Here is a 20,206-nt window from a genome sequence, read left to right as displayed (position 1 = left end):
AGCATTATCCTCACTTTAATAAGACTATCAAAATCCTCAGATTAGGCAAAATTGTAATTAATTTTGTCAATAAAGATGTTGATAATAATAATAATCTGTTCATTGAAAACGGAAATTTTCTCAAATATAAATTAATATTATAATAGCATAGTGTGCATATTTAGGCATAAGTTAGGTTATGTGTTTAGGTTCTGTTGGCGATTATTTGTATTTGTAGTACGTGGGTGAAGCATTTACAGCGTTGTGGTTCGAAAAAAAGTCGTCAGTGAAGCACCACGGCAGTCTCCGTGGTGTAGTGGTAAGACACTCGCCTGGCGTTCCGCGAGCGCTATGTCATGGGTTCGTATCCTGGCAGGGGAGGATTTACTGGGCGTAATTCCTTAACTGTAGCCTCTGTTTAACGCAACAGTAAAATGTGTACTTGGATGAAAAAACGATTCTTCGCGGCAGGGGATCGTATTCCAGGGACCATAGGATTAAGGACTTGCCCGAAACGCTACGCGTACTAGTGGCTGTACAAGAATGTAACAACTCTTGTATATATCTCAAAAAAAAAAAAAAAAAAAAAAAAAAAAAAAAAAAAAAAAAAAAAAAAAAAAAAAAAAAAAAACTTGTTCCGGAAGTGTTCGGACGTCATCAGTTGTGAGTCGTGCGTAAACCGTTTTTCATTCATCAAGATTATATATCCTATGTTGGCGGGTGCATGGAATGGACTTTAGTTTATGTTCTTTGTTTGGAGGACGGGCTGGCGTAGTCATCGTGAGGAAGTGAGGCTCTCTGGCGGTATCTAGTCGCAGCTTCAAGGTTACACCATAAAGGTTTGCCGAGTCACGATGTAAACAATGTGCTAAGTCCCCGTTTTCTGTGTCAGTGTACCAACAACACCCGGAGGAGGAGGAGTCACGCTCCTCTCTCTCTCTCTCTCACTCGACGTTTCCTCCTGTTCCCTGCAATATTGATGCCCTCTGGCTCAGGTAGGCTACTTAAGTACATTAGTGCAACAAACCAATAGTGAGGTAACCTATTGTGTTGCTAATTGTTGTAGCCTATTGCATGATTCCTATTTGTCTGAATTTCCCGTTTTTTATGTGCCCCTCCCATTATGATGCATTATTGCAGTACAGTAATGTCAAATAATGGGTAATGTCAAAGAAAACGTACACAACAGAGTATGCATTTCTGAAGGGAGTATAAATCCTGTTGAGAATCGATGCAGGTTCACGGCCCCAGCCTGGTCCACACCGGTCTGTTGTCACACATAAGACCAAGTTGATGAAGGTTCAAACTGTATGACACTTGACTAGTACCAGACCGAAGGGGTTTGAGTTACTTGGAAGGGCTCCTTGAATTGAACCTCACGTCGCTGGAAGACAGAAGAATTAGGCGAGACATGATTACCACATTACAAGTTGTCAGGAAATTGGTTAGTTTAGATAGACAACGTTCCCGGTAGTTGGGTGCGTTTCCTAATGCCTCTGTTCACCTACCAGTAAATAGGTACCTGGGAGTTTGTGGGGTTGCATCCTGAGTCCCTTGTGGGGGGGGGGGGGTGACTAGATATAAGAGTCTAACGTGTACTAATATATATATATATATATATATATATATATATATATATATATATATATATATATGTCGTACCTAATAGCCAGAACGCACTTCTCGGCCTACTATTCAAGGCCCGATTTGCCTAATAAGCCAAGTTTTCATGAATTAATGTTTTTTCGTCTACCTAACCTACCTAACCTAACCTAACCTAGCTTGTTTTGGCTACCTAACCTAATCTTACCTATAAATATAGGTTAGGTTAGGTTAGGTAGGGTTGGTTAGGTTCGGTCATATATCTACGTTAATTTTTACTCCAATAAAAAAAATTGACCTCATACATAGAGAAAAGGGTTGCTTTATCATTTCATAAGAAAAAAATTATAGTAAATATATTAATTCATGAAAACTTGGCTTATTAGGCAAATCGGGCCTTGAATAGTAGGCTGAGAAGTGAGTTCTGGCTAGTAGGTACGACATATATATATATATATATATATATATATATATATATATATATATATATATATATATATATATATATATATATATATATATATATGCAACAATGATCACAAAAACACTGATCCAAGTATGCAGAATAACCACATATGAAAAATAGAAAATGCTTAACGCGTTTTCGGCTAATTCGCCTTCATCAGAGCAAAGTAGAATCAAATTGATTCTACTTTGCTCTGATGAAGGCGAATTAGCCGAAAACGCGTTAAGCATTTTCTATTTTTCATATGTGGTTATTCTGCATATATATATATATATATATATATTTTAGTATATTTTGGTAGCAGTCTTTCCTGTAGACATATATTATTAAATATGGCCGAAAAAGTAAGATTAATAATTCTTACACGAATTTTCTCTATCTTTCTTATGTTTCTTTTCACTGTTGATGGTAATTCAAAGATCAATTCTCCAAAATTCATTTTTATTTCTAGTCTGACGCGATACTTGAGCGCGTTTCGTAAAACTTATTACATTTTCAAAGACTTTAGTTTACAAACACACAACTGAAACTGAATAGAGCTTACACATCTTCGAGGTTTATATCTACATTTGGGTGAGGTGGATGAGGTGAAAAACGAACTTTCAACAATGGGTATGAATACTCATTGAATACCCATAAAAACGAACTTTCAACAATGGGTATGAATACCCATTGTTGAAAGTTCGTTTTTCATTGCCTTCACGAGTTGTCTGCAATCTCTTTGAATGTATGGTCAATGACCATATGCTGTGGTTCTTGGAACACTATCACCACTTCTTCCCTTCTCAATTTGGCTTTTGCAAGTGTCGCAACACAACTAATGTCTTGTTGAAGTTGGAGGTCTATATTCGTACTGCATTTGCTGCTAAGACCTCCGTTGTTGCTGTCCTTTTTTACCTGGAAAAGGCATATGACACTACCTGGCGATACCACATTCTGTCCCAACTGTTCTGGTGGTCTTCGTGGTAGTCTCTTTCTCTTGCTACAAAGCTTCCTCTCTAGTCGTTCCTTTATTGTGAGGCTTGGTACTGCTCTCTCTGCCTCTATTTTTGCAATACGATGGTGTACCCCAAGGTTGTGTTCTGGGCTGTACTCTTTTTCCTGGTTGCCATCAATGGTCTTCTCTCTTCCCTCTGACATCATCTCAGCTCTGTATGTTGACGATTTTAGCCTTTGTTGTCGTGGTGATGATTCGCCTTCCCTCCAACGGTGGCTTCAACTTGCCGTTGATGCCGTGTCGTCCTCGGCCACCAATCATGGCTTCAGGTTCTCTACAACTAAAGCTTGAGCTATAACTTTTTACTCAGAAGCAGGTCGTTCTTCGTCCCCCCCCCCCCCCTGTCACTTTATGGTCACCCTCTTGTGTACAGAGATAAGCTTTTGGGGTTATTCTTTGACACTCCTTTGTCTTAGTCGCCCCATATCTCTTACCTCCGTGTTGAATGCTCTACGGCCTTTAACTTAATTCAGGTCTTTTCCTATACTTCTTGGAGCTGATAGGTACACACCGCTCTTTACATTCCTCTCATGCTGTCTAAATTTGATTATGGTTGTCTTGCTTACTCGTCTGCTTCTCCCTCTACCCTTTGCCGTCTTGATGCTCTGCACCATACTGGGTTGCGCCTCAGCTCTGGTGCCTTACGTTCGACTCCTACCTTCAGCCTGTATGTTAAAACCGGCGTCCTGTCTCTACAGGATCGCCGTGATCACTACCTTGTATGGCCCCTACAGCACCCTCACTCTCGCTTATGCTGTTCTTTGACCTTTACCCCTCCTGTCGTCCCTGTTCCCTTTCACCTCGTACTTTTTTCTGTGCGGTTGTCTTGCTTGCAAGGTTCTCTTCGGTTCGTGTCAGCAATATTTCTCCTCGTGTCATTCTATCCTTGCCCCCGTGGAGGGTCCCCCCCTTTCCTAAGTTTTGTACAGCCCTGACCCACATGACTTAAGCTTTTACCACTCCTACAGTTCTGAAACGCTTTTCACTGAACACTTGTCTTCACACTCCCGCTCCATATCCATCTTCACCGATGGGTCTAAGTCTGCAGACGGTGTTGGCTACTCTGTTGTTTTTCCTGACCACACCTGTGTGTGTCGCCTGCCTCCGGAGACTAGCGTCTTCACGGCAGAACTTTATGCTATTTTGTATGCTCTTCAACTGCTTTCTCGCAGTCAATCTTCCTTTGTTGTTGTTGACTCTTGCAGTCCCCTCATGGCTCTTAGTCCTTTAATCCAGTCCATCCTGTGGTAGTCGAAATTCAACAATGGCTGTTTCTTATCTTCAGCAGGTTTAAGACAGTGGAGTTTTGCTGGGTTTGCAGCCATTTTGGCGTGTCCTTAAATGAGCATGCGGACACTCCCCCTAAAGAGACTACCCGCACTTGTCCCATCTCCCGTAAAGGTATTCCTTTTTCCGACTTCTACCCAGTTAATCATTCCTCAATCCTTGCCCGTTGGCAGGGTCGTTGGTCTTCTGTTACTGGTAACAAGCTGCGTGCTCTTAAGGGTTGTGTGTCCCCATGGCCTTCCTCCTACCACCGTAACCGGCGGTGGGAAACAGCTCTGGCAAGGTTATGTATTGGCGATACACGCTTAACTCACGGACACTTGCTTCCTTCGTGTGTCTTGCTTCCTGACCGTCCCTCGCGGTCACTTGTCCTTCGATAGTATCCTTGGTGAATCAGATGCATTTGATATCGTTCGCCTTGTGTGCTTTGTTCTCGTGTTGACATCGTTAGTGATATTTAGCACCTTTTGAATATCCCGCACATTTGATGGTGCTACATAGCCTTCCTGGCTTGGGGCCTTTTTTGATAATTACTTACTCGTTATCCACTTATTTATGAAACTTGATGCGACCAATCCTCTTCATTGTTGTCAGCAACTTCTAATGGTTGAATTTAAGTTATATTGAATTCCAGAACATCTTTACAATAGAGAACCATGAACGCCGCCCACCACCACCACCACCACGGTGCTCACCCAGGGGGGGAGGAGGAGGACGTGCAGTGTAACCACGCTAAAGGCCTCAACAGCCACGCTAAAGGCCTCAACAACCACGCCGTCTCTGAAATGAAGAAGGACCCTCTACTGCAACAGCTGGAGTGGAGTTTGGTCAACTGGGCTCATCTCTATGAGAAGTGGGTGAGTTAAGGCTTTTGTCACTATATTTATGGCAGGAAAGGTGCAAATGAGTGATGGCATATCGGAAAATACAGAACACCTTTTGCCCTATGTGAGGCAGCTCCTATTTATCACCCACCCAGATTTACTCTTATGTCTAACCAACGCTTGAAACACTCCGGCGATCTCACTTTTATTACATTGTAATTTATTGCTTAAAATATAGAAATCGGAAGGTAGTGAGAAGTGAAGTGAAGTTGACTGAAAGACATGAAATTACGTCATATGAAACCCTTTTAAGAACAATTTATTCAATCCTTAAATTAGAAGACACTCAACCCACAATCAGAAAATAGAGGAACTGACGTTTCGGACCATTATCACACCACTTGATAATGGTCCAAAACGGACCGAAACCTTGTCAGTTCCTTTATTTTGTGATATGTGGGTCGAGTGTCAAATATTCCGCCGCGTTATTTTGACTTACTGCGTGAAAATAAAAGATTACCAAGGGACCTCATGCCAGTACTTACAAATATCAATGAGCTTCAGTGTTTATTCAGAAACAAATTATATTAATATTATCCAAATAAATTCAATGCAAAACAATGATTTTAAATTGTACTCTGTAAGGAGTGTTGCGCTATGTAACACTCATCTCTATAACGTGTGTTACAGTGCAGGCGATGAGTCACAATAACGTGGCTAAAGTATGAGGACCAGACCACACACTAGAAGGTGAAGGGACGATGACGTTTCGGTCCGTCCTGGACCATTCTCAAGTCGACACAATCGACTTGAGAATGGTCCAGGACGGACCGAAACGTCGTCGTCCCTTCACCTTCTAGTGTGTTACAATGCTGATACTGAAGCCGTCAATAAGTATTAATTTAGCTTCTGGAGAATGATGGTAGCTTTCTCACCCTGTCCTGGCCGTGTCATGTTCGTTATCTAGATAACGAGGCTGCTCTTATCTGGATAAGGAGTTGCCAGCCTTCAACAGTTCTTCCCTCGGCTATCTTGGGGTCAAAGGTCAAAGCAGAGTTTGAGAGGGGAAATAACAGCCACTTTCTATACCTTGGAGGCATAAAGAATTAGAACAAGGGGGGGGGGGGGACATTGTTACATAGTGTTATAGGTCGTTACCTTGTAACACTATGTAACAGTGTTACAGGTAAACACACTGTCAGGTGTAACAGTGTCACAGGTGTACAGGTGCGTGACCTTGTCACTGGATGGGTGCAGCTAGGATGCTTGATAGGCAAATGACTACTGAATGTAGGTCACTATACATGTGAAGAGCTTAGTTTAGAGATCATTGATGTCCAGTTTCTGTCCTGGACCTTTGTCACCTAAGTGTCCAGGACAGCTAAAAGTTGTCACGTAACTGTCCAGGACAGCTAAACGTTATGTGGCAAGGTTTAGCTGTCCTGGACCCTTATGTGGCAACGTTTAGCTGTCCTGGACCCTTATGTGGCAACGTTTAGCTGTCCTGGACCCTTATGTGGCAACGTTTAGCTGTCCTAGACCCTTATGTGGCAACGTTTAGCTGTCCTGAACCCTTATGTGGCAACGTTTAGCTGTCCTGAACCCTTATGTGGCAACATTTAGCTGTCCTAGACCCTTATGTGGCAAGGTTTAGCTGTCCTGAACCCTTATGTGGCAACATTTAGCTGTCCTGGGCCCTTATGTGGCAACGTTTAGCTGTCCTGGACCCTTATGTGGCAACGTTTAGCTATCCTGGACTTTTATAACATGATTTAAAATCTCGCCTCTGGCGTTAATCTTTCCTGCCTCTACTCTACACAGACGCCGTCTTGTAGAATCGGCTCTAATACACAATGTACCCAACATGAACTTGAGTCCTGGCTTTGTTGCTGTGGACTCTTCCCTTTCACAGTATATACTCAAATGCAGTAATCTTTCTAACAAACGTGACTTAACATAAGCTTACCCCTTCCATTTATCTTTCTTTCTCTTTCCTTTTCTTTCTCTCTTCTCCCCTTTTTCTGTTCATTGTCTTCTCCTACGCTCCCTTGCCATCCTCTTCTTATTCCTATTACTATCTCCTTCGGTGGTTTTAATAGGAGCTGCCTCGTATGGGCCAATAGGCCTTCTGCAGTTCTCATTATTACTACTATCCCCTACACCTTACTTTCCTCCTCAGCTCTCTCTTGCCTATTTATTGCCTGTCTCTACCTCCTCTTCACAATCGACTTGAGAATGGTCCAGGACGGACCGAAACGTCTCGTCCCTTCAACTTCTAGTGTGTGGTCTGGTCAACTCGCCTCTGGCTTTATCCTCAGCTGTGTGGGTTGGGAGTCCTAACTCTCCCGTGCACTTCACAATTCCCCATCAACTCTTACCATATCTACCTGACTTAACTCTTACAACTACTCCCTGCCAGCCCTGGAGCGGGTCGAAGGGACATCCGTCAGCTGAGCTGGTGGAGCACGTGAAGGAGCTCCTACCCTCGGAGCCTGGAAGAGTGCTGGTACCCCTGTGTGGCAGGTCGCCCGACCTCCGCTGGTGAGTTAGTCTGTCTCGTATCCCTTCTCTTTCCATAAACAGGTTTTCCTGTTTTTCAAACACTATGTTGGCGTTATGCGAGATTTATGTATTTGCTATTGGTTTATTATTTAATGGGATTGGTCAATGCAGACAGCTCTCAACAGAATGGTCCCGGGTTCAATTCCCGTGCAAGGCGAGAATTAGGGGTACGTTTCCTTACACCTGATGCCTTTGCTCACCTAGAAGTCATTCACTGGCATAGGCGTCCTAGAGGGACATAGATACACACACAAAATAATTTGTCATTTGTTTTATGTAACTTGTTTAATTGTATTTTGGTAAGCAGAGACCTCTAAGTCAGAACGCGGGGTCTAGGCTAGTCCTCCGTGATCGTAGCATGATTATACTGTGGTTCTTAAGCCTGTTATTGTGAAGACGTAGTTTATGTGATTTAACAACTTTATTAGATGTGATTTACCAGTCGTAGTTAATCAGAGTACCTATCTGTAATGTGGGCAAGAGCTACTCGGATCTACAGACCGTAGATCGTAATGATAACTATAGATACTGTATGATATGGCAGATTTAAAAACACAAATTAGAGCAATAATTGTATGATTGTCCCAGCAATAAGTATGATTGTCACAGCAATAAGTATGATTGTCCCAGATCACGTTGTAAGGTGTCATGGCTGCTATATGTATCATTTATTGAACACATGCGCTATGAAACCTTCATCTTGAGGCGTAGTATTTCTTACACATTCCTTAATTATCTTACTGAAATGGGTATGATTTTCCTGCTCATTTGTTAACATGAGGAAAATGTCAGATAGGAGGAGGCGTCGCTGCTCATCCGGGGTAAATTAGTCAACACACTCAACCCACACTTCGGGGAATGAAGTGATGACATTTTGCTTCATTATCAAGTCGTGTCCAGGTCCAGGACGGACCGGAACGTCCCCACATAAGGGTCCAGGACGGACCGGAACGTACCCACATAAGGGTCCAGGACGGACCGGAACGTCGCCACATAAGGGTCCAGGACGGACCGGAACGTCGCCACATAAGGGTCCAGGACGGACCTGAACGTCGTCACATAAGGGTCCAGGACGGACCGGAACGTCGTCACATAAGGGTCCAGGACGGACCGGAACGTCGTCACATAAGGGTCCAGGACGGACCGGAACGTCGCCACATAAGGGTCCAGGACGGACCGGAACGTCGCCACATAAGGGTCCAGGACGGACCTGAACGTCGTCACATAAGGGTCCAGGACGGACCGGAACGTCGTCACATAAGGGTCCAGGACGGACCGGAACGTCGTCACATAAGGGTCCAGGACGGACCGGAACGTCGTCACATAAGGGTCCAGGACGGACCGGAACGTCGTCACATAAGGGTCCAGGACGGACCGGAACGTCGTCACATAAGGGTCCAGGACGGACCGGAACGTCGTCACATAAGGGTCCAGGACGGACCGGAACGTCGTCACATAAGGGTCCAGGACGGACTAAAACGTCGTCACATAAGGGTCCAGGACGGATCGGAACGTCCCCACATAAGGGTCCAGGACGGACCGGAACGTCGTCACATAAGGGTCCAGGACGGACCGAAACGTCGTCACATAAGGGTCTAGGACGGACCGGAACGTCGTCACATAAGGGTCCAGGACGGACCGGAACGTCGTCACATAAGGGTCCAGGACGGACCGGAACGTCGTCACATAAGGGTCCAGGACGGACCGGAACGTCGTCACATAAGGGTCCAGGATGGACCGGAACGTCGTCACATGAGGGTCCAGGATGGACCGGAACGTCGTCACATAAGGGTCCAGGATGGACCGGAACGTCGTCACATAAGGGTCCAGGACGGACCGGAACGTCGTCACATAAGGGTCCAGGATGGACTGGAACGTCGTCACATAAGGGTCCAGGATGGACCGGAACGTCGTCACATAAGGGTCCAGGACGGACCGGAACGTCGTCACATGAGGGTCCAGGATGGACCGGAACGTCGTCACATGAGGGTCCAGGATGGACCGGAACGTCGTCACATAAGGGTCCAGGACGGACCGGAACGTCGTCACATGAGGATCTAGGACGGACCAAAACGTCCATTTTATTTTCAGATGTGTGGGTTCGAGGGTGTCAAATTTTTAGCTGCGTTATTGCGACTTACTCTGAGTAACCAGTTCCTCCTTCGTCAGGTTGTACGACAGAGGCAACACCGTGGTGGGCTTGGAGGGAGTGGAGAAGCCAGTCAAGCAGTTCTTCGACCTGTACCCCGATCTCCAGCACGCCACCGAGGACCTTGCCTTCGGGAAGCTCTACAAGGTATGGGTGGTGGAGGGAAGGGAACTATCAGGGGGCGAAAGCACCAAGCCATTACCACTATATAGCACGGGGAAGGGACCAGGATAAAGATTTGGGATAGGACGGAGAGAAAAAGGAATGGTGCCCAACCACTTGTGGACGGTCGGGGATTGAACCTGCATGAAGCGAGACCGTCGCTCTACCGTCCACCCCAAGTGGTTGAGCACGAGTGGTAGAGATGGTTATGGATCGGAAGAGCTTAGTGGAACGTCTCCAAAAAGATCGGACCTCTGTGTACCGGATTCCTCTTAATAACGGACCAAATCCTCATAATGGATCTCTACCTCCGAAAACCGAATTTTTTGGAGAAAATTCATAACTTTGGAGAAAGACGTGATCTCTTACTACAGTAATGATATTTTTTGCAGCAACTATTTTGTCAAACGTACACAGCATGTACTGTTGGACTTGTACAGAGTCACCTTTTGTATCGCTGAATATCATACAAAATGGCAAACGACATACTAAAAAAAATAAAAAGGTACTTTTTTGTTTTTAACCAAACGTGTTTAATGCGTAAAGTAATTTCCAGCTTATTGTACGCTATCTTAGGCCTAATATAGTACATATATGAGCTACACTAGGCCTTGGAATATTTAGCTTTGGGTTTTGGCATTGGTCGTGCCTCTACAAAATAATACAGAACATGGACATTGATGCCGGAACAACCGTGGACATCTTCAAGAGGAAACTAGATTGTTTTCTTCAAGGAGTGCCGGACCAACCGGGCTGTGGTGGGTATGTGGGCCTGTGGGCCGCTCCAAGCAACAGCCTGGTGGACCAAACTCTCACAAGTCAAGCCTGGCCTCGGGCCGGGCTTGGGCAGTAGAAGAACTCCCAGAACCCCATCAACCAGGTATGAAGCATGTTGTCTACGACAGTCCATTTTTGTACGTTTGACCATATGGTACCTGTTATAGGCCTAGGCAGGGTTAATAATACCCTTACGAGACTATTGCTCTGTATATAAGGAAGCTGTCGTTCACTTTTGTAAATGTTTAATATAACCAGGGTAAATCCTCCCGCTAATCCATCACCACCAGACACTCACCAATCCATCGTCATCGCTCTCACTAATCCATCACCCAGAGACACTGTGCTCAGCAGCAGACAGGATAATCACCCACCTTGTCTGTGGTCGTCAACAGACAGGACTCTGTCACTCTTCCCTCCTCCCGCAGAGCAGTGACGGCCGCCTGCAGGTGTATGTGTGCGATGTGACCAAGGTGCCGCCAGGAGCCCTGGGCAACTTTGACGCTGTCTTCGACTGGGGCGCCTACACCGCCATCCGGCCGGGCGACAGGCTCCGGTAGGTCACCTGAGGATAAGGGGGGGGGGCGCAGTTAGGGAACAACCTCCTATGGCCTAATTTCCGATGTCCTAGGAAGGTAAGACATTGGGGATCGAACGTCGACCCTACAAGAAAGACCACCACAAAGCCACAATTAATACATTTTCGCGTTAAATTAAAACAGCTGGTAAACAAAAAATGGGGAAAATAAAAAAAATGGAATGTAAGCCTTAAGCAGCCAGACACGTTAATTCAATTCCTGAAGCTTTTATTTAAGCTGTATCAGCTCCTGAAGCTTTTATTTAAGCTGTATCAGCTCCTGAAGCTTTTATTTAAGCTGTATCAGCTCCTGAAGCTAGTATTTAAGCTGTATCAGCTCCTGAAGCTGATATTTAAGCTGTCAAACAAAAAGTTGAAAAACAAAAAACTGGACGTCAGCTTAGGTCATCTGACACACGTCAAATCTGAACAGGAAGCTGCTGTGACTGTTAATTAGTTCCCACTATCATCTATGGTTTAGTTAATTAATGTGGTATAGTTTAGTAGTAGGCATCCATCAGTCTCAGGAGACTATGGAGTTGTGCTCTGGTTGTCGGTCTGGAGTGGCCTCTCTAGGGCACACAGCCAGGATAGCTTGATACGGGGAAGAAGCTGTTACCCATGCAGCAGGTTCCAATGGAAAGGCAAACGCCAATGTAGTCGGTACTACACCAAAGTCTAGTACCGACTGCTTATATATATATTATACAACTACGTCTAAAAATACCATTCGACTTAGTTTAGATAGACCTTTCCATAATTATTGTCCCTGAGAGCATTCAATGAACAGGTTCTTTAAATAAGAGTCAGCGGTTAGTCTAGTGACATCCTTGTGTTGGCAGGTACCTGGAGGTGGTGTTGGGAGGCCACTGTGTACCTCTAGTGACGTCCTTGTGTTGGCAGGTACCTGGAGGTGGTGTTGGGAGGCCACTGTGTACCTCTAGTGACGTCCTTGTGTTGGCAGGTACCTGGAGGTGGTGTTGGGAGGCCACTGTGTACCTCTAGTGACGTCCTTGTGTTGGCAGGTACCTGGAGGTGGTGTTGGGAGGCCACTGTGTACCTCTAGTGACGTCCTTGTGTTGGCAGGTACCTGGAGGTGGTGTTGGGAGGCCACTGTGTACCTCTAGTGACGTCCTTGTGTTGGCAGGTACCTGGAGGTGGTGTTGGGAGGCCACTGTGTACCTCTAGTGACGTCCTTGTGTTGGCAGGTACCTGGAGGTGGTGTTGGGAGGCCACTGTGTACCTCTAGTGACGTCCTTGTGTTGGCAGGTACCTGGAGGTGGTGTTGGGAGGCCACTGTGTACCTCTAGTGACGTCCTTGTGTTGGCAGGTACCTGGAGGTGGTGTTGGGAGGCCACTGTGTACCTCTAGTGACGTCCTTGTGTTGGCAGGTACCTGGAGGTGGTGTTGGGAGGCCACTGTGTACCTCTAGTGACGTCCTTGTGTTGGCAGGTACCTGGAGGTGGTGTTGGGAGGTCACTGTGTACCTCTAGTGACATCCTTGTGTTGGCAGGTACCTGGAGGTGGTGTTGGGAGGCCACTGTGTACCTCTAGTGACGTCCTTGTGTTGGCAGGTACCTGGAGGTGGTGTTGGGAGGCCACTGTGTACCTCTAGTGACGTCCTTGTGTTGGCAGGTACCTGGAGGTGGTGTTGGGAGGCCACTGTGTACCTCTAGTGACGTCCTTGTGTTGGCAGGTACCTGGAGGTGGTGTTGGGAGGCCACTGTGTACCTCTAGTGACGTCCTTGTGTTGGCAGGTACCTGGAGGTGGTGTTGGGAGGTCACTGTGTACCTCTAGTGATGTCCTTGTGTTGGCAGGTACCTGGAGGTGGTGTTGGGAGGTCACTGTGTACCTCTAGTGACGTCCTTGTGTTGGCAGGTACCTGGAGGTGGTGTTGGGAGGTCACTGTGTACCTCTAGTGACGTCCTTGTGTTGGCAGGTACCTGGAGGTGGTGTTGGGAGGTCACTGTGTACCTCTAGTGACGTCCTTGTGTTGGCAGGTACCTGGAGGTGGTGTTGGGAGGTCACTGTGTACCTCTAGTGACGTCCTTGTGTTGGCAGGTACCTGGAGGTGGTGTTGGGAGGTCACTGTGTACCTCTAGTGACGTCCTTGTGTTGGCAGGTACCTGGAGGTGGTGTTGGGAGGTCACTGTGTACCTCTAGTGACGTCCTTGTGTTGGCAGGTACCTGGAGGTGGTGTTGGGAGGTCACTGTGTACCTCTAGTGATGTCCTTGTGTTGGCAGGTACCTGGAGGTGGTGTTGGGAGGTCACTGTGTACCTCTAGTGACGTCCTTGTGTTGGCAGGTACCTGGAGGTGGTGTTGGGAGGTCACTGTGTACCTCTAGTGACGTCCTTGTGTTGGCAGGTACCTGGAGGTGGTGTTGGGAGGTCACTGTGTACCTCTAGTGACGTCCTTGTGTTGGCAGGTACCTGGAGGTGGTGTTGGGAGGTCACTGTGTACCTCTAGTGACGTCCTTGTGTTGGCAGGTACCTGGAGGTGGTGTTGGGAGGTCACTGTGTACCTCTAGTGACGTCCTTGTGTTGGCAGGTACCTGGAGGTGGTGTTGGGAGGTCATTGTGTACCTCTAGTGACGTCCTTGTGTTGGCAGGTACCTGGAGGTGGTGAAGGAGGCGATGAAGGAGGACTGCAGGTACTTCCTGGAGGTGTGCCATGATGGACCTGCACCCACCCCTGGGCTCCCTCACTCCATCTCCTTCAGAACCGTCAAGCTCGAGTTCGGTAAGAGTAAAGTAGATGAAATAACTTCAGTAAAGTCAGAATGAACGTAGAACTGCTTGGACTAAGAAGGTGAGATGTTGTAAAGATGGGGAAGAAGGCCAAAGTGTAGTAAAGATGAGGGAAAGGGGGAGTTCTCGGATTTTATAAACGATAAGAGATGCGAGGAGAAGAGGACAGAATAAGTACAAAATAAGAATGGAATGATTTAACTATATTAAAACAGGAAATAAAAATAAATGCATGAAAGAGAAAAACAAAAAGGCCCTCAAAGATGAAATGTCAAAAGGAGTAAATGAAGGCGTGGAAGGAACGCAAGGCGAGTATGATAAAACAAACCAATAGTAGTTAATGCCTGACGCTATATAATAATATACCAGGTACATGGTGAAAACTAGATGTAGATGGTTGAAGCCCTTAACATCGTGCATCTGTAAATCTTCCTTCGTGTGATAAATTGTTCTTGAATGTCACTCAATATGGCGATGACTTTCATTTAACGTCTACATAGCCTTCTCAGTTTGGTGCCTTCTTTTGATAATTACTTACTTACTTCATTTAACGTATTTAGAAAGGACTAAATAATATATATTTAGCTTCATACATAGAGCTGGGTTAACTGAAATGTTAGTACCCCTTCCCTTTCTAGCCCGTTATCGTGAGGGGTCTTGGTGGGCGGCTGCCGGAGTGTGATGCTCCATGGGTCAGTCCTCTGACCTTTTGGGGCCTTATGCTCCTGCTGCTGTCTTCACTAATTATGCTGGAAGTCTTTTCCTTTTTCTTATGTTTCATTTTCTCCCCCCCCCCTCTTTTCCTTTCTACTTATCATTGCCAGTCGACCTTTTGCCAGTCTTGATTATTATTTCGGACATCTTCTGTTTTGATGCCCAGGTGTTTGGGGAGGCACACTCTCTCACCCGTAGAACTGTGGTACCCAATGTCACGAGCGAGAGGACGCTTTTATTGTCAATCCTTCTTTCGTCGCTAACCCGATCTCGATGGACTAACGGTTCCACGGATTGTGGGGCGTATACTCACAACTCATCCTTTGGGGGCCCAGCCTGTCTCTTGTTGGGTGTCCTATTCTCTAATTGTGGGTTTATGGTGGGTGTGGGGGCTCATTCGTGAATGAAAGTATTACCGCCTCGTTTCTGTCGCTGAATAATGATCCTCTTATAACTTCTCAGGCTCGTGGGGTGGGCAACCAAAACCCCCCCACCCCCCCAAGTCGGACTGTGTTGGAAGACCGGGCTCTGTAGCCCCCGCTACATTGGGCCCAGACCAGACTACTTCCTCCCGCTTCCATCCCTCCTCTGTGGTAGGGTCGAGTCCCAAGCCCCCAGTGGTGAACTCCTCGTCTCCTGACATGGCTCGGTCTGACATGGCTCGGTCTCTCATTGTGACTACTGCACCTTTTCCCCCTCCCTGTCCGGTCCATTGTTGTCATGAGGGGGCTTGGTGGGCGGCGCTCGGTTAAACGCCAGTGTTGGCACTATTCTCCTCCCACACCATGATGCAACCAGTGTTAGGAATCCAAAGGACTGCCACGAAGATATCGAGCATATCCTTGAAGCCCAGGGCCATTCTGTCCTCCAGGTGGACACGTTTATTCGTACCCGTCGTGATCATCGTCGTCAGCCCCTACGGGTTGTGAAAATTACCTTTTATGGTCGGACCCTTCTGCCCTGTCATTTCTGCTGGTGGCAGGTGCTCCGTTCAGGAGTACATTCCCTCTCCTCGGCTCTGTAATAAGTGCTGGAGGTTTGGGCATGGTGCCCTCTGATGCTCCAGTACTCTGTCCCTTGTGTGGGGACGAAGGTCACTCTAAGTTGGAGGGCTCTTCTCCCCAGGCTTGCTGCCTCTATTGCGGTGAGGCCCACCCTACCTTCTCCCCCCCGCGTGTATACATTACAAACTTGAGGCAGCCATCCTCAACTTGAAGAACCGGGAACGTTGTCTTTTACTGAGGCGAGGCGCCAAGTCCGCCGTCTCCCCCCTTTCACTGGCGTCTCTTATGCTCGAGTGTTGCGCTCTTCCTCTCCTCGTCCTTCCCACCTTCCTCAGTCTCGCAACCATTTCCAGGCCTTAGACCCAGATACGCCCACTACCTCCTCCCCAGTTCTTTTACGTTCTGTCCAAAAGGGTCCCCCTTCTGGCTCTCTGTGTGGGGTTCCCCCTTCTTTCTACCCAATCTACCCATGTCTCCTGTATCTTCTTTCTCATCTCCCTCCGATCCTCCTTCCCATCTTTCTCCTCCATCTCTTAGCTCTCCATGCCGCCTGTCTGTGCGGGCTGGTGTCCATCACTCTCCTAGCGATCATCGTGTTGTTTGCTTTCGTTGTTCTTCTCCTGTTGAGACGCTTGAGCCTGTTGCCCAGTATGTTGGTGCTGGAACACCTGTCTCTTTGAGTCAGGACCGTAAGCCTGGCTCGTCTCCTTCCTCCTCCCCGTCGGGAAAGAAGGCTTCGCTTTTTTCCTTGGCCCCCCCCCCCCACCTCTGAGTCTATCTTCATGAGAGTAGAAGGACACGGCAAACCTCCAATCAGATGTAGATCAGGTCTTTCTATGGGCTACAGAAAATAATATGGTGTTTAACGAAGATAAGTTCCAGCTCATGCGCTATGGAAAAAATGAAAATATAAAAACGGAAACCACGTACAAAACTCGGGCAAATCATAACATAGAACGTAAAGGCAATGTAAAGGATCTGGGTGTACTCATGTCGGAAGACCTTACCTTTAAAGAACACAATAAAGTATCCGTCACAACTGCAAGAAAAATAACAGGTTGGATAACAAGAACTTTTCACACTAGAGATGCTATACCGATGATGACACTTCAAAACGCTTGTGCTCTCTAGAGTGGACTACTGCTGCACAATGACAGCCCCTTTCAAAGCTGGAGAAATTGCTGACCTGGAGAGCGTGAAGAGATCCTTTACTGCTAGAATCCACTCAGTAAAACACCTAAACTATTGGGACCGACTAAAGAGCCTAAATATGTACTCCCTTGAGCGCAGGCGGGAGAGATACATAATAATTTACACATGGAAAATATTAGAGGGGCTGATCCCAAACCTGCACACAGAAATAACATCACATGAGACCAGAAGACATGGCAGGATGTGCAGAATACCCCCGTTGAAAAGCGGAGGTGCAACAGGTACTCTGAGAAAGAACTCTATCAACATCAGAGGCCCGAGACTGTTCAACACGTTTCCGCTACACATAAGGGGCATAACTAACATAACCCTCACAGTGTTCAAGAGAGAACTGGATAAGCACCTCTAAAGGATACCTGATCAACCAGGCTGTGACTCATACGTCAGGCTGCGAGCAGCCGCGTCCAACAGCCTGGTTGATCAGTCCAGCAACCAGGAGGCCTGGTCGACGACCGGGCCGCAGGGACGCTAAGCCCCAGAAGCACCTCAAGGTAACCTCAAGGTAAGGTGCCCTGGCCCTCTGCAGTTCTACGGCAGCAGGCTCCGATGGCATTCATTATGAGATGCTTCGCCATCTCCTTCCGTGCACGTCTCAGTATTTATTGAGCCTGTATAATCGGATCTGGGAGTCGTCGTCAGTCCCTGAGGACTCGCTCGATGCCGTTGTCCTCCCTGTTCGAAAACCAGGGTCTCTGGAAACTTCCCCTAAGGACTTTCGCCCTATTGCCCTCACGAGTTGTGTCTGCAAACTCTTTGAACGTATGGTTAACGTTCGTCTGATGTGGTTCTTAGAACACTATCACCACCTCTCCCCTTCTCAATTTGGTTTCCTCAAGTGCTGCAGCACAACAGGTGTCCTGGGGAACTTAGAGGTCTATATTCATAATGCTTTTGCTGCGAAGACCTCCGTTATTGTCGTCCATTTTGACCTGGAAAAGGCTTAAGACACCACTTAGCGATATCATATTCTGTCCCAACTTCATTCTTTTGGCCTTCGTGGTAATCTCCTTCACTTTCTCCAAAGCTTCCTCTCTCGTCGTTCCTTTCGGGTGCGCCTTGGTACCGCTCTCTCTGCCTCTTTCCAGCAATATGAAGGTGTGTCCCAAGGTAGTGTTCTGAGCACTATTCTTTTTCTAATTGCCCTCTAAGGTCTTCTTTCCTCACTTCCTTCTGGCGTCTTCTCTCTCTATGTCGACGATCTTACCCTTTGCAGGGTAAGTCAGTTGAGTTTGCAGGGTTTCCAGCCATATTGGTGTCTCTTTAAACGAGTGTGCGGATGCTGCTGCTAGGGAAGCTGTATGCTCTAGCCCCATCTCTCGTAAAAGTATTCCTTATTCCGATTTTTACCCAGTTATTCATTCCTCCATCCTTATCTGTTGGCTGGCTTGTTAGTCTTCTGTTACTAGTAACAAACTGCATACTCTTAAGAGTTGTGTCCTTATGGCCGTCCTCCTACCACTGTAACCGGCGATGGGAAACGGCTCTGGCGAGGTTGCATATTGGCCATACTCGCTTAACTCATGGTCACTTAATGGAGTGCCGCCCTGCTCCTTATTGTCCAAATTGCATTGTCCCTCTTACGGTCGTGCATGTCCTTCTTGAATGTCCTGACTTCCAGGACGAGCGTGTGTCTTGCTTTCCGACCGCCCCTCGCGGTCGCCTGTCCCTCGATAGAATTCTTGGTGACTCGGATACTTTTGATATCGTTCGCCTTATGCGTTTCTGTTCTTGTATTGTCATCCTTGGTGATAATCAGGCGCCCTCTGATTATTCCGCACATTTGATGGTGCTACACAGCCTTCCCTGTTTGGTGGCTTCTTTTGATAAATACTTACTTTCTTGTAATCACATTACACTTAGCCTTGAATGACTGTAAACAGTGCTAGTTTCCTTTACTCATCTGTTAGTTGCTGTATTTATTGCTGTAATTTTGTACCAAGTAATAGCTACATTTTCTTGTACACATAGTTGGTTTAATATGTCCGTGTAGATATGACCAACTTATATTTACAAAAATAATAATAAACTAATAATATTTATAAAAAATATAATTACATTGGTTTCTTAGTAAGTTCAGTATTTAAGAATGTTATTAAGCCCCCAATTACAATTTCCTTTACCATTTGGGAACTTTAATACATCTAATCACCATTAATAAATTACATTTCAAAGGATTTTTACAAATTATTAAATCACAGTACTAATTGCATACCCCAAATCCCAACCCACAGGACCATCCAGGGACATGCTGGTCTTGAAGACTCTGGACATCAGCGAGGCATGGGGGGTGGATTCCCTGTTTGATAGCCATATCCTTATGGTTCCTAAGGACTCGAAGTAGCTAGAATCATCCTTCAGGACTCAAAACTCCATATTCGTCAAGGAATTATTTAAATTTCATTATAATGTATGTGTACATATACCATTCCTGTATTGCTATAGCTTAAATATACATATTGATTTGCATTTTTAGTATTGGTTTGGTGTTGGGCTTAAGACCTGTCAACCTCTGGAGGGTTATTAAGACCACCACAATACCTTACTGACCAACCAGCAAGTTTGGTGTTGGGCTTAAGACCTGTCAACCTCTGGAGGGTTATTAAGACCACCACAATACCTTACTGACCAACCAGCAAGTTTGGTGTTGGGTTCATCCAGTTGATGAAGCAGGTCTGGTACAGAGTTGATGAAACAGATCACAAAGGAGATCCTGGGATATCGATTATCTTATTGATAACAGGAAGGATATGTTCTGGAATGTCATTCATACTGGTAATACAAGAGGAAGATCTGATATCCTACACTCGTGTCTTTGGATATCCTACACTCGTGTCTTTGGATATCCTACATCCTGACGTGAATAACGGCATATTGCACAGCTGTTGATATCCTACACTGCAGGGAACATCACCAATCTATGGATATCTACATTCTCTTGACAATTCAGTTATGTGTAGCCTCAGTGGGAATCATGTGTCCTGACGATACACTGGCTAATTATTCCTCTGTACCCATCTCCGCGGGTATACTACATCCTGATAAGGTAGGATAGCTCGCATGCTTACATATCCTATATGCTTCTGATAATGCAGGCAGATCTCTCTCTCCAGCAGATATTCAACATCCTTATACAGGCAGATATAT

At 46.3% G+C, this 20,206-nt stretch overlaps 1 protein-coding gene across 2 annotated transcripts; it reads left to right on the top strand.

Moving 5' to 3' along the window:
- The first annotated feature begins 815 nt into the window (after positions 1-815).
- On the top strand, positions 816-19,528 carry LOC138372386 (probable thiopurine S-methyltransferase). 2 transcript variants are annotated; one of them, XM_069337746.1, is made up of 7 exons: positions 816-974; positions 4,966-5,188; positions 7,575-7,696; positions 9,887-10,013; positions 11,234-11,361; positions 13,994-14,124; positions 19,294-19,528. In XM_069337746.1, the coding sequence occupies exons 2-7, from the start codon at positions 4,988-4,990 to the stop codon at positions 19,401-19,403; spliced, it is 819 nt and encodes a 272-aa protein (XP_069193847.1). In that variant the 5' UTR covers positions 816-974; positions 4,966-4,987; the 3' UTR covers positions 19,404-19,528. The 2 variants fall into 2 exon arrangements, with proteins under 2 accessions (XP_069193847.1, XP_069193848.1); XM_069337747.1 differs by having other exon boundaries at positions 869-974; positions 4,950-5,188.
- The last annotated feature ends 678 nt before the right edge of the window (positions 19,529-20,206 follow it).

Source organism: Procambarus clarkii, chromosome 38 (assembly GCF_040958095.1).
Source record: "Procambarus clarkii isolate CNS0578487 chromosome 38, FALCON_Pclarkii_2.0, whole genome shotgun sequence".
NCBI classification, from domain to species: domain Eukaryota; kingdom Metazoa; phylum Arthropoda; class Malacostraca; order Decapoda; family Cambaridae; genus Procambarus; species Procambarus clarkii.
Note: the sequence above shows the minus strand (reverse complement) of the source record. Positions and strands in the feature narration are given on the sequence as shown.